This window comes from Excalfactoria chinensis, chromosome 20 (genome assembly GCF_039878825.1).
Source record: "Excalfactoria chinensis isolate bCotChi1 chromosome 20, bCotChi1.hap2, whole genome shotgun sequence".
Taxonomy (NCBI): domain Eukaryota; kingdom Metazoa; phylum Chordata; class Aves; order Galliformes; family Phasianidae; genus Excalfactoria; species Excalfactoria chinensis.
The window spans coordinates 805,460-818,148 of NC_092844.1; the positions used below are offsets into that span (position 1 = coordinate 805,460).

At 43.8% G+C, this 12,689-nt stretch overlaps 1 protein-coding gene across 1 annotated transcript in view; it reads left to right on the forward strand.

Annotated features, from left to right (window-relative positions):
* Positions 1–12,689, forward strand: part of ZBTB40 (zinc finger and BTB domain containing 40) — a 29,681-nt gene that overhangs the window by 7,499 nt on the left and 9,493 nt on the right. Inside the window, 5 exon segments of the mRNA XM_072354594.1 lie at positions 4,238–4,472; positions 6,754–6,893; positions 7,277–7,475; positions 8,575–8,708; positions 9,071–9,239. Coding sequence (XP_072210695.1) covers positions 4,238–4,472; positions 6,754–6,893; positions 7,277–7,475; positions 8,575–8,708; positions 9,071–9,239 — 877 coding nt within the window.

A 12,689-nucleotide genomic window follows, 5' to 3' on the forward strand; every position in this document is an offset into this window, starting at 1 on the left:
TAGTCTCTTTTTGTGAGTCTGAAGAAGGCTCTGTAATTCAGTTTGTTTTCAGCAGGACCATTAAAATCACGTGCTTCCTGCACACCAGTTATATCCTTGTAAATTCAGTCATCTGCTTGCCTTTAGCTGACTCTCAGGTTCTCTCTTTTTTTTTTAACTCTGGGCAGACTTGAGTGCAGCAGTTGGTGTGGAGGACTACAGCTTTCTCGCAAGCAGTGGAATTATAAATGCAGATTTGCTGAAGCCATAAAGAGAAAAAATAAAAAGAAAACATCAACCCAACATTGTGCACAACCTGCTTTCTTCTGTGTTTTGGGGGGAGCTGCCTACACCCTGCCTGCACAGCTGAAACTTGCAGGTGTCCTAGCATGCTGCATTCAGTACACAGCTTGCAGACCTCCTGTCCTAGTTTGTCACATCGGTTAGTTCCCCTGACATAGGATTATAGAGAGAGGAAAGCACTGTTGTGCTCTGTGGCATGAATGATGTCTGCTTTCTGTCTGAGTGAGCCTGACCAGAGCCACAACAGAATGGTTGAAAACCTTTGCTTTTCTTGTAAGTACCTTGCTTTTTGTCTTGCTCCCTTGCACTCAATCCCTGATGAGGTTTCCAGCATTGGGCAGCCTGGAGCATGGCCACAGCTTGTATGAGGGTCAAAGAAAGTGCTAGGGGTACCCAGGGGTGCCATAATTCTGACCTTTGGGCATAGCATCCGGTCTTCAATTGCATGATCATAGACTCTGGCATTCACAGGGCTTCTGCCTTGTTGCAGGGGTAGTGTTATTCAATATTTCTTCTCTTGCTTTTTGGTTGCTCTCTGCTCCCACACTGTTTGCTGCAGAGCCTCCAAACCCTGCTCTGAATACAAAATCCTTCTCAATGGGTTCTCCAGCACAAACATGCTCTTGTTTTAGCTTGCAGGTTGCTGACAAATAACAAATGTATTTGCAGGGGACCTCAGTGAGACTGGGTGCATAGCTGTACACTGGGAGGTAAGGCCCAGGACAGTAAGGCAGAAATTGCCATATGTAGACTGACCTGAGGAGCAGGGGTCATAGTATCATAGTATCGTGCGAGTTGGAAGGGACCTTAGAGATCATCGAGTCCAACTCCCGGGATTCAAGCCCTCTAGTGTAGCAGAGCAGCACTTGTACCACTTGAGCCACAAGGGGGATTCGAACCCGGGCCCTCCAGTATTGGAGTTGTATGGAGTTATCAGCCACCTCTGAAGGTTTCATCTTACTGAACAACATGAGAGCTCTGGGCTGGCAGAGATAGGATCTAGTTCTCCAACATTTCATAAAGATGAAACTTTTCTTTTTGCAGACGCATCTATTCAGCAAACAAACTTGGATAAAATGAAAGAGCAGGGTAACCTTTTTATTCGCCATGTCTTAAGTTGTTGCAAAGTTCAGTGTGACCAATCCACAGTGCAGCCCTGAACCTGGAGCAGCACAGTAGTTGGTGATAACATCTATCCTTTCTTTCTACACATGAGCAAGAGCACCTTGCTAGGGCTTATTAATGGCAGTGCAAACAAAGATACTTGCCATTGTAAGAACAATCCTAACTGGGTGTACTGAGGAATGCAGAAAACTGCCTGCAAACACACTTGGGGGGTGTTTCTGTCTGTCCCACTCAGATGTGGTCAAAAAGAGTCTCAATTTCACAGCCAGGGCCAACTGTTCTAGTCCTGCTGGAATGCAGCACAGAAACTTGCCTGGGAACTGCAACAGGTTGTAGTCTGAACTCTTCATAAGGATGCTGTTCCTGCATCCCTCTTGTCTTCTCAGATAAAATGACTTCAAAATGAGTGATCAGGGGTCATCTCGGTGTGAATTAAATGGGAGAATATGCCAGCAGATCCACTAACAGAGTTTCTTGCTATAAAAGCACGTATTTCTAGAAATGAGAGAAACTAATTAATGAGTTCAGCTACTCATAAGAGCTCAGGAGGAGCTGTTGGATTCCTTTCTTTCATGTTAAAGGTATGAGAACTGTCTGAAGTTTGTTTCCTCAACAAAAGAGGAGAATTTGTACAAGAAGTTGCAGACCTGAGGGAATAAATAACTTGAAGAGTATTAGACCAAGTGGAGAAGCTGCAGGATGGCTGCAATGGCCTACAGATGAAGGAGTTTGTTTCAGAGGTCTGAAAATGTCTGTAAGAAAGGGGTCTTGCAGCTCGTCAGGCTGCTGGACATCACAGTATATATTGAGTCAAGAAGAGAACAATTGTTCGATCAAGTGGAAAAAAAGAAGATAGCGAGAGGAGATGACCCACAATCTTGTGTCTGAACTGAGGGACAAATGCAGGAGAGCTCTAACAAAGATATGGAAATGGAAATTTCCTGCAGCTGAACTGAAACCACAACTCAAAGGGCATAGGGGGGCAGCCAGCTAATCATCCAGTAGGCTGGAGGAGGTAACCTGTGCCTCACATGGCTGTGAGAACAGTGGCAAGGTTTATGACTGGGTTTTTCAAGCTGGGAGTAGCCCCTACAATTGGTGACCAGGACTTACGTGTAGGAAGAGGGAAGCAGTGATCCAGGCAGCCAGATCTATGGCTGCACAGGAATATGTGCTGGGACAGGCTGGAAGGCTTGTGTAATTGAAGCACTGCATGTAATCAAAGAAATGGAATAAAATGCAGCAAGGGTGTTGGAGTAAATTGTTTCTGCCTGACCTGGAATCTTTATTTGATGAGATAAAAATGGGGTTTTCTGCCTCAATCTAGACTTGAGCAAAGCGTTTGAATTTCATGCGGGGAAATTGTTAAAGCAAAGGAAATCTTGATATTAAAAAGAGGATATAGCTTATTGGGAGATAACTACGGGTTGTGCTGAAGGCAGGATTGACATGTTGAAGCAAGGTTACCAGCAGGTTTCTTGGTACTCGATTAATGTTATCACTAATGCAGTTGACACAAAGAACATCAAAACGTGGTAGGAAGACTTGGTGATGAGCAAAGCCACGAACTTTCCTCTATGTGGGGGAGGATCTGCAAGTGGGAGAAGGATAACATGGCTGGAGTGCTGAGCAGTGAGAACAGAATGGGATGGAAGGGTGCAAATTCAGGTGTGGTAACAAGAACTAAGACTAAAACCTAGTCTGAAATACTGCATTCAGTTCTTGTCTTCATCCAGAAAAGATGAATTTGTATTGGAGTCAGTTGTTAAGATTGGGGGAGTGGAGAAGCTATTTTATGAGAGAAGCTGCCTTATTTAGACAAGTGAAATGAAGACTGAGAGGGAATATGATCCTGCTTTTATAAAGAAATTGGAGAGAATAGGGTAAACAGAGTTTAGAAGAGCTTTTTAAGCTAAAAGATAATGTTGGCAGATGAACAAATGGGTATACACTGGCCATGAATAAATTTAAGCTGAAAATTAGAGGAGTCGTCTGGGGAATGAGACTGCGAACGAGCTTTCCAACTTGAGGAAAGGGAGCAAAAATATAACTTGTTTTAGGACAGATATTACTAATTTTATTAACAGGGCTGTGGACCCACCAAGTTTCTGCCTGTGTGTGTGTGCACTTCTATGATCCCCTCCCATTCCCCATAAACTGTCTGTCTTTTCCCCATAAAGACTGGCTGTCTTTACTGGTTGTGCTGTGGAGCTTCTACTACAGCATACTTCAACTACAGCAATTATATCTCACAGATGAAGTGTCTCACATGGACTTGTCATACAAATAATCATTCAATTAATAGCGTGTTTATTTAACAAGTCTCCTTTTTTTGTCTCCTTGTCTTCAACTGACAAGCAGAAAAAACGAGGGGAAACGGGAGAAAAGAGACTGCCAGTTTAGAAAGTCTTTGCTAAAAATATTTAATGAAGAATTGTTTTGAACCTTGGCTCTTAGTGTTTTTTTTTCTTGATTCCTTTGAAGAAATGTTTTCTGTTCATCAGACACTTCCAAGATGTAGACTTGGTATAAGAACCCACCGGGGTAGTTTTCAAGGTGCCAAGTCAAGGAATCATCTAGGGTTGGAAAAGACCTTCGAGTCTAACCATCCAAATGACCTACCGAGCCTCACTACTAACCTGTGTCTCCTGGTGCCACATCCACACATCTCTTAATTAATCCCAGGGATGGGACATCTGCCATTTCCTTGGGCAGCCCCTTCCAATGCTTTATCACCTCCATAAAGAAATCCTTCCTGATAACCAATCTAAACAGTGGATATGGATTTGTTACACTGTGATGCTGTCCCTGTTTCTTTAGTGTTATTTAGATCGGTGAACTTGAAGGAAGTGCTAACAGTTTCTTTTTTGTTGTAGTTTTGAATTGCTGTGAGGGCAAATCCCAGAGGGAAGCCATGGACAATCTGCTCAAGAAGGTGGAAGAGGTGAAAACTCTGAAAGCTGAAAGTTTGGTCAAGCTTTTGAGGGCTGTGAAGGCATCATTCCCTGGTCTCCATCTTTTGCTCGACAACTTGGAGGTAAAAGCAAGCATCTCTGATGGCAAAGGTATGTTGGCTACATTAAATTCACATGTATGGGGGCTTAGTGAAGGGAATTTCCAGGAAGCCTGGATAGTTTTTTGCACCTCAGTGTGCTCTTGTAATCCTGATTTCACATCAGGGGAATAGGATGCCCATTTTATGCAAACAAAACAGATCTGGGACCACTGGTTTGAGAGAGCTAGGCTAGAAAATAGCCCAATGCATTGCAATGGAAGTTGCATCAGGGGAGATTCAAGTTGGATTTTAGGAAAAATTAGGTGAAATTTATTCTCAGGAAGAGTGATGAGGTTTTGGAGTAGGCTGCCCAGGGAGGTGGTGAAGTCACCATCCCTGGAGGTGTTCAAGAACTGTGGAGATGTGGCATGAAGGATGTGGTTAGTGAGCCCGATGTGCATGGATTGGGGTTGGGACCGGATAACCTTAGTGGTCTTTTCCAACCTTAATGATTCTATTATGGTCATTGATTTGTAATCATCTGGGTGTCCCATATTCAGTGGCCCCATTAGACATCCTTATCCTGGAGTGCTGGTCCCCTTGTTGCTGGTGTGGGGTTGTTTTTTTCTGCTTGCCTGTGGTGCTGCCAGGATTTGGAGTCCTCATCTTTCTGCTGGTGGAACAGCTTTCCAAGTCTGAGTGGGTTTAGGCACCGATCTGAGCAATTCAGATAGACTAGCAAATTTCACTGGCTCTAAAGTCACTAAAAAATTAAAAACTAAATTAATATGCAGTGAAATGTAAATTATTCTTTAATAGAAAGCAAAACTGCACTCATAATGCTGATAACTTCCTCTGTAGCAAACATTCCCGACAGGCAATTTGCTTTGTCATTTGTTAAGCACGATTGCTTTCTTGAAACACCAGACTCCCAACATGCTTAATTATCTAGTGGTAATACCCATTCCAAGGAGGAGCATTCCTTAATTACATAGAGTTGAATCTCCTCAAATTGCAGCTTGAACAAACAGAAGCACAAATATTTCTTATCATGGAAATGAAAAGGGAGGGAATGATACGAGCCTCCAACGGGTGCCTTTGCTGTCCTGTGCTGTGGTGCTAACAGACTTGCATGGAGCTCACAGCAGAGCTGAGTGTGTCTGTAGCAACTTGAATCTGTGTAATAAAATCAGAAGGGGAGAAATATAAAATATGGGATCACTTGAGTTGGAATGAACCATTAAAGGTCATCAGGTCTGTGCCCTGATCCATTGGGAGCGCATGCAAGTCGAACCTTACAGAGCTAAATGAGATTCTCTTAACTTCACCAAGGAGCAACTACGCTGCCTCCAAAAAGTCTTTGTCTGGGGAGTTTTTCATCTAAGCTCAAAATGATCCATTGATTATTCCACAGATTGCCATTGCTCCCTTCACCACCTGGGAGAGCTTTACTTTGCGCTGTATGTATTCTGGGTCCCAAGGACTACCTATTTTTTTTCACCTACTTGTATCTATTGTGTGTAATTGAACTTAATGTTGGGTGTTGAACCAAAGTGATTAAAAAAATCCTAAGCATGCAAACAATCATAGATTGTTTTGGGTACACAGCATGTTGTCCCAAATCTTTTCATTACCCTGGGTAAAGGCTATCCCTCTTCCTTGAATTAGTCCATTGTGTTCTGCTACTGTGATGTCTACTAAGAGTAACAGCACAATCCTGAAGTTACTATGTCTCAGATTCATCATGTCAAATCTGGAATTAGATATATTAGGCTAAAGTTGTATTTTTTGTGTGTGCATAATAGAGATAAGAGGGTGTTACTGCTATTTTGCAATCGCAAGTCTGGTTTGTGTTCCCTTAACATTTTCAACCAACGACGACTCAGCCCACTCAGTTCTTGATTATGTTGGACCATATGGGTGTTTGCAAAATGTTGCTGTGTTTAATAGTTGCACACTGCTGAGACAGAGTGTGCTGCAGAGCTTCTTCGTGGCGGAGTGAATCTAAGACTAAAGTAAAAACTGCTTTCAGTGAAACTGAAGTTAAGAGTTAGTGGAAACTTCTTGCTACCAGGGCTTAAGAATAGACTGAAAAACATCTTGGGGTGTTGTCTTGATGTATAAAACCACACATTTACCCACTCTACTTGGCTGCAAACAAAGGGTCTTGAGAGTAAGTGGTTGGCAACCCTGTCTTAGAACTAGGTGATCTTTGAAATCCCTTCCATCCTAAGTCATCTTATGACAAGGGAGATCTGGATGCCTTGGTATTTTCAAGCCCCCTGTAGTTCTTGAAGCCCTTTGGGAAGATGCTGCAGTTGAGCTGTTCTTATTCCTTTACTTGCATTCAGCCAAATGGAGTTTGGAGGATTATGGAGCCCAACTGCTGAGATGATACCAAGAAAGGTTAGTGGAGCACCTTACATTGCTGTGTGGGATTTCTGCTGCACAGAGCCTAGCTCCTGCTGATAAGAGAGATAAGCAGTCTCCCGTCTGTGTGTTAAAGCTGATACTGAGAGCAAGGTGTCACAAGGACTTGATTTACTGGTTGTCATGGCTTGGTTTTGGGGCAGTCCTCCAGCAGGATTCAATTTAAAGATTCCTCCTTAGCATCAGATAATGAGAACAAAGCAGTTGTGTGCATGAAGGTGAAAATGGGCAAGAAAGAATGGCTGATCTGGGGACTGAGGAGAGATGAAGCAAGGAAGTGTCCAATGCATTTTAGCAAAAGATTGGGCATGGGTTTTATTGTGAGCCAGGTCTCAAGCAGGGCAGGAATAAGGGAAGGCTGGGGCAAACCATGGCCTTGGCTAGGGCCATGCTGGGCAGATGGATGAAGTCACTCGTTAGCACCTCACTGACGATCTTTTGAAGGCAATTGAACAGATTGTGAAGTGTGAGACCGACTCAGGTGGCTTCGTCTCACTTGTGTCTGCAGTGCTGGAGGAGCAATCTCTGTCTGTTTCTGTGGCCTGGCAGCTGTTGCTGGCTGTGCGACAGGCCGAGCTGCCACTGAACATGCTGATGGAGGAGATCCAGAAAGAACTGGGAGCAGAGCTTTTTTTCCAAGCAGGTAATAGCCTCAGTCTCCTCCGCACTTTTCCCACTGCTGGCAGAATGGACTTTCTAACTCCTTCCTCTCCCCTGCTGCAAGTTTCACAGACCCTTTCATACTCCTTCCTTTGGTGTCTGGAAATACTCTTTTTTTTTCCATTGAGTCTCAAAACCCTGTGTCTTTTTCGAAACAGTCCATTGGTTATACTCTGAAAAAACACTTCCATCCACAAATGCCACTACTTTGTTTGTGGCTCTGTGTGTTACGGAGGCCATAAGGTTTTGCTGTGAGCAAACCATTTGAGGTTTGCTTTGGCTGCCATTGTGTGCTAAGAAGCAGCTGAAGGCCTGTCAGACTGAAAACATGGGTTAAACTGTAGGTCTGTGTGCAGCCTCTCCCCTGTCTTCCCCAGAGCCCTGGCCTCTGGCTTTGAGTTTCCCTGCCAGCTGTGGGAATCTGTCATTGCATTTCCCTACTTGAAAACATAACCTGTGCTCCCCCCTCCCTGCACAGTTGTTGAAATCACATGAAAATTAATGAGTTTGGGGTGGATGGGAGGGAGGCTGTGCATCTGTCCATACATAAAGCTGAGATTTGCTTGCCTGTGGTCAGATGTCTGTAGGATAGCTATCTACATCTGAACTCCATTGCCCCTGTGCTCAGAGCAGAGAAATCAGCACTTCTGGTGCATGATGCACGTGACTCCTTTTTATGTGATATCCTTGGATGAGGCATCACTGCAAAATGTCAAGAAGGGGTATCTCTAATTAGGGAGAGAGAAGAAATCCTGTGTGTTGGGACAGTTGTGCCCTCCTTTTGAGATTGTTAGCATCTCCTTCAATAATAACGTGCTTTGGAAAACGTGATCTTCTCACCCAGTGTTGTACAAACACTGAGAAGTGAGTTCTGCCAGATTGCTGTGTTTTAGGCTGGATGTCTGTGAGGCAATGAATGTAACCAGAGTTTGCCTGGAGCTGCTCCTTGTTTCCTGCTCCATAAAGGAAGGACTCTTGCTGTTCACAGATCACCTTTAGCTACTCAAAGCTACGTCTTGGTTCTCCTTGTGTATCGCGTTTTTCATATTGGGTTTTTAAATACTTCTTATTTTCCTCTTCAGTTGGCACCAGTGAAAGCACAACCATTGAGATCGTCCTGCGGCACAGCGAGCTCATCTCAGAGGCCATTAGGCAGAGAGCAAACCTGGAGGCCTTGGCTCCAGTGGAAGCAGGACTCACAGAAGCAGTGAAAGAGGTATAAAGGGGTGATGCAGTGCATACCCCCCTAAGGAGCCAGCATAGTTTGCATTTGAGAGAATGTTATGCATGAGAGGCAGACTTACAGGTTAGGTAAACTCAGTGCTGTAAGGCACTAAGAATCTCTTTTGATGGAAATGGTTTTAAGTAAGCTAATACCAAATCAGAAAGTCTGAGTATTGTTTTATTGTAACTTGTTTTAATCCAGAAATTCTCTCTGCTCATACTCATATATCAGTGGAAGGGCAAAGACTTGTTTGGAAAGGTGAAGCTGAAAAAGGTCCTCATTCACAGACCATCCTGACCCTTGACAGCCCAAATTTTCTGTCTCATGGTATTTTCTTCTTTTTACTTCTCCAGCTGCTGAGTATTTCTGCTCAAAAGGAAAGCTCAGAGGCCTCCTTGAAAGCAGCTTTGAGTACAGCACAAGAGAAGTCTGTCCCAGCCATCAAGATCTGTCAGCTGCTGTGCAGTGTCCACGAGTCTTTCCCAGACTTGCAGCCGGTGATGCAGGAGTTAGGGCATGTGGGTAAGGAATATACAGACCTTCATCCTTCTGTGGTTGGTTACGTATAGCACTGTGAGTTTTGGGGAGTTTGATTGGTAGCAGACAGCAGTATCCTGGTGCTATAATGTGCTGACTTGCTGTATGTGCGGATACTTCACAGGCTGATTGTGAAAAGCTCACATCCGAGTGCACTTGTCTCCTGAAAGAATGACAGTGACGGCGTGCTTTGTAGTCCCAGACTATTCCCTGAGTTAATTGTCTCACCGTGTCTTAATTTGGTTTTGCTATATGTACATTTTCCAGAGCAAATGATCCCACAGGAGAGTCCCACAGCAGTAGGTGAGTGTTATGTACTGTAGCAGTTTGACAAAGGTAAGAGTGGAGCATATGCAGATAGCAATTTCCTGAACTTCAGAAACAAATGCATATCAATAACAGTGTATGAGACCCTGTCCTGAGCTATGGAATTATTTCCAGCTGAGCTGAATTGTGTCTCTGCATCAGTCATTTGAAGGAAAAATGCTTAACAGGATTCAGGGCTTTAATGAAAAAGATAACAGAGAGCCAGAAAGGCAACTGCAGGTTTGCATTCTGTTGAAAAGGATGCAAATGTGGCTTGCTTCTTCTGTCTTCTCTCATATGTTTTTATGTCACTGCATTTCCCAGTGCATCCAAGTACAGATGGTTTGGGCTGCACAGTCCAATGGGATGTACACAATGTGTTTTTTATCTGAGCGTGGATGCTGATTCAGCTCAGTCCATCCCCATTTACTTGTGGTGCCAGAGCTGCTTAGCATAGACACGGCATGGAAGTACTCACAGATTGCTGTGAGCATCTTGCCTTTTTGTAGGGGAACTTGGTTTGAAAATTTGGGTCAGGACCATAACTGGTCTTTATGGATAAACGCCAGCCTAATGGCTTTGACTCTTGCCATCATTTCATGCTTGTCAGTGACAGGTAAAACAAATGTTCCTTGTATGCCCAGAGTGTCCATATATCAGCCTGCCTCTGTTCCTGAGCAATAGGGAAGAGCTGTTGGGGTGGTAGATGGGATTGGATGCCTGCATAGAAGGAATCAAGGACTAAGTTACTGCTTATAGAACTCTCTTATCATAAATGGTCTCCCTAAGAAATGTCCTATGCTGTAGATCCAGTATTCATGCCCAGTTCAAACCTAGTTTTTCCCCTCTTAAAACTCTGTAAGAGCTGCTGCCAATCTGGCTGCCATTTTTGCCCAGTCATGGCTCTGATGAGGATTTCCAGAGAAGAGGTGATTCCTTCTCATCTGCCATTCCTTCTCTGTCCCCTGCTGAAGCTCCAGTCACTTGTTTCACTTGTCTTAACCCTAACTGGCTGTGGGATGTGCCAGGACTGATGCCCTGGTGGCTCTAGAAAATAAGCCAACAGAAAACACGCATGTCTTTGAAGATGCAGTCCACCTTAGCTGCTGGACACCTTGCAGTGCTTACCAGTGAGGGACCTGGGGAGTCAGCTAAATTGCTCTGGCAGATGCCTGCTTCCCTGGCACCAATATCAAAGAGAATAGACTGCTGTTACTGAGCGTCTTGCAGGGCTTCAAGCCAAGGAGAGGCTGAGACATAAGCAAGCAAGAAACAACATCAAATGCAAAAGTACTGGAATAATGGTATCTGCTTGGCAGATTTTGTATGAATCGATTGGAGGAGCATTGTTGGTCACCAGTCCCTTTTTGGCATCTGCTGAACTTTGCATTGATGTTCCATATCTTATTTTTAAGACTGATTTCCTCAGCTCTGATATCACAGCTTAACAGCCCTGAGTGTTGCAGGTGATGTTGTGGATCAGTAGCCATGTGGCTCTCAGTATGAAATGTGAATGTGACTGAGGGTCTTGTGTTTGAGGAATGTGAGCTTCTACTTAAACCAGAGAAAATCTTATGTTTCTGAAGAACATACGTGCCCCAAAGAGATGCACACGATTTGCATTTCCATTGGTAAGCTATATTTTTTTACATCTTCACCACAAAAAGGAAGAAGAGATATCTCTGATACCTAATGTAGGTATCATGTAATGTAGCCGAGCGACTTGGAAAGCAACAGGACTTCCTGTGGAGGAATCTGCATCCATCCTCAACCTCGTTCAACATCATCAAAATAACAAGTTGGTTTCTCTGATGGAGGTATGAAGTCTATTGGTTTTTCCTCACTTCTGTGGCTTGAAGCACTCTTAATGCTTCAGCTGATGACAAGATTTGGCTGTTCCAGCTATCACTTCACTACTGAGCTGCTTTCCAGGACTTTTTAGAGTCATTTCTTAGGAGATCTTATTTGTCAAGGTATGCCTAATGTTCAGATTTCAGAAATGTGTCAAGAACTGCAGATAATTGGGTTTTCTTATGCATAATCTTGAGTTTAAGAAACACAGTTGAGACACAGGAGCTGAAACAGCTCCTGAAATCAGAGAATCTGCAAACAAAACTCCATTCTCTCCTGTAAAAGTTTTGCTTGCGTCCCCATGCTTGTCAGCAGCCATTCTTATGACCATCAGGTGCTCACTGACACAGCATAGATGCAAAAAGGTAGGTGGGATTTTCTTCCAGCCTGAGGAAGTGGGTGACAGAATGGCTGTACATTAAGAGTCTTTTGCTTCTGGAGTCTGGTATCTGCCATAAATTGCAGGTAGAGTAGAGCAGCCACCAGGACTACCAACTCAACAGAAAGCTTATCAAAGAGAAAGAGAACTCAATGAGGAGATGTGCCGTAATTAACAGTGGGGTTTTTCTTCCAGTGCTGATTTCTTTGCCACCAAAGAATGTAAAGCAAAACAAAGTCCTGGAGGACTCCGCAGTCAGCAGTTCCTGCCTGAGGCATTTCTGATGTACACAGACGTACCATCCAAGGAGTATGTGTTATACTGGCACAGGAGTACAGGTTTTGTGCACCTACTCATTGATTTCACATCATCTGCTTCAGCTTTCATTCAAAACTTCTCCCTGGTGGTGGTAGCATCACCCTGTAGATACAGGGGGCTACTCCTTGATGTTTTTCACTATGAAGGTGAGTTCTCCCTGCCTTTATAATATAGTCTTCTGCTGTTGTGTAGGCTGAAGGTTTGTCTATAACTCTCCTAGAGCCATATTCCAGCACATCTGTATCCTGATTAGTTCTTGAAATACTCTGGACTGTCCATCCCTGTAATCCTGAGCAACACTATCACAGGCTTAAGAGCCAAGCACCATAAGCTTGGCCCAATGGAGTCTATGGCAAACTTGCTCACTTCAGTCTCATTCAGATTATGCTCCTGCTGTTGTGGCACTTCCAGGCATATCCAGTCCTGGCTTCTTTAGCATGCATATCTTCATCCACATTCATCCCTTTCTGATGTTCAACATTTCAAGATTCTTGTTTGCTTAAATCAGAAAAAAACTGTCAGTGTTGGTTATAGGGATGAAGGAAGAGACCTTAGGGGTGAAGAGTGTGTATTGCTGTCTT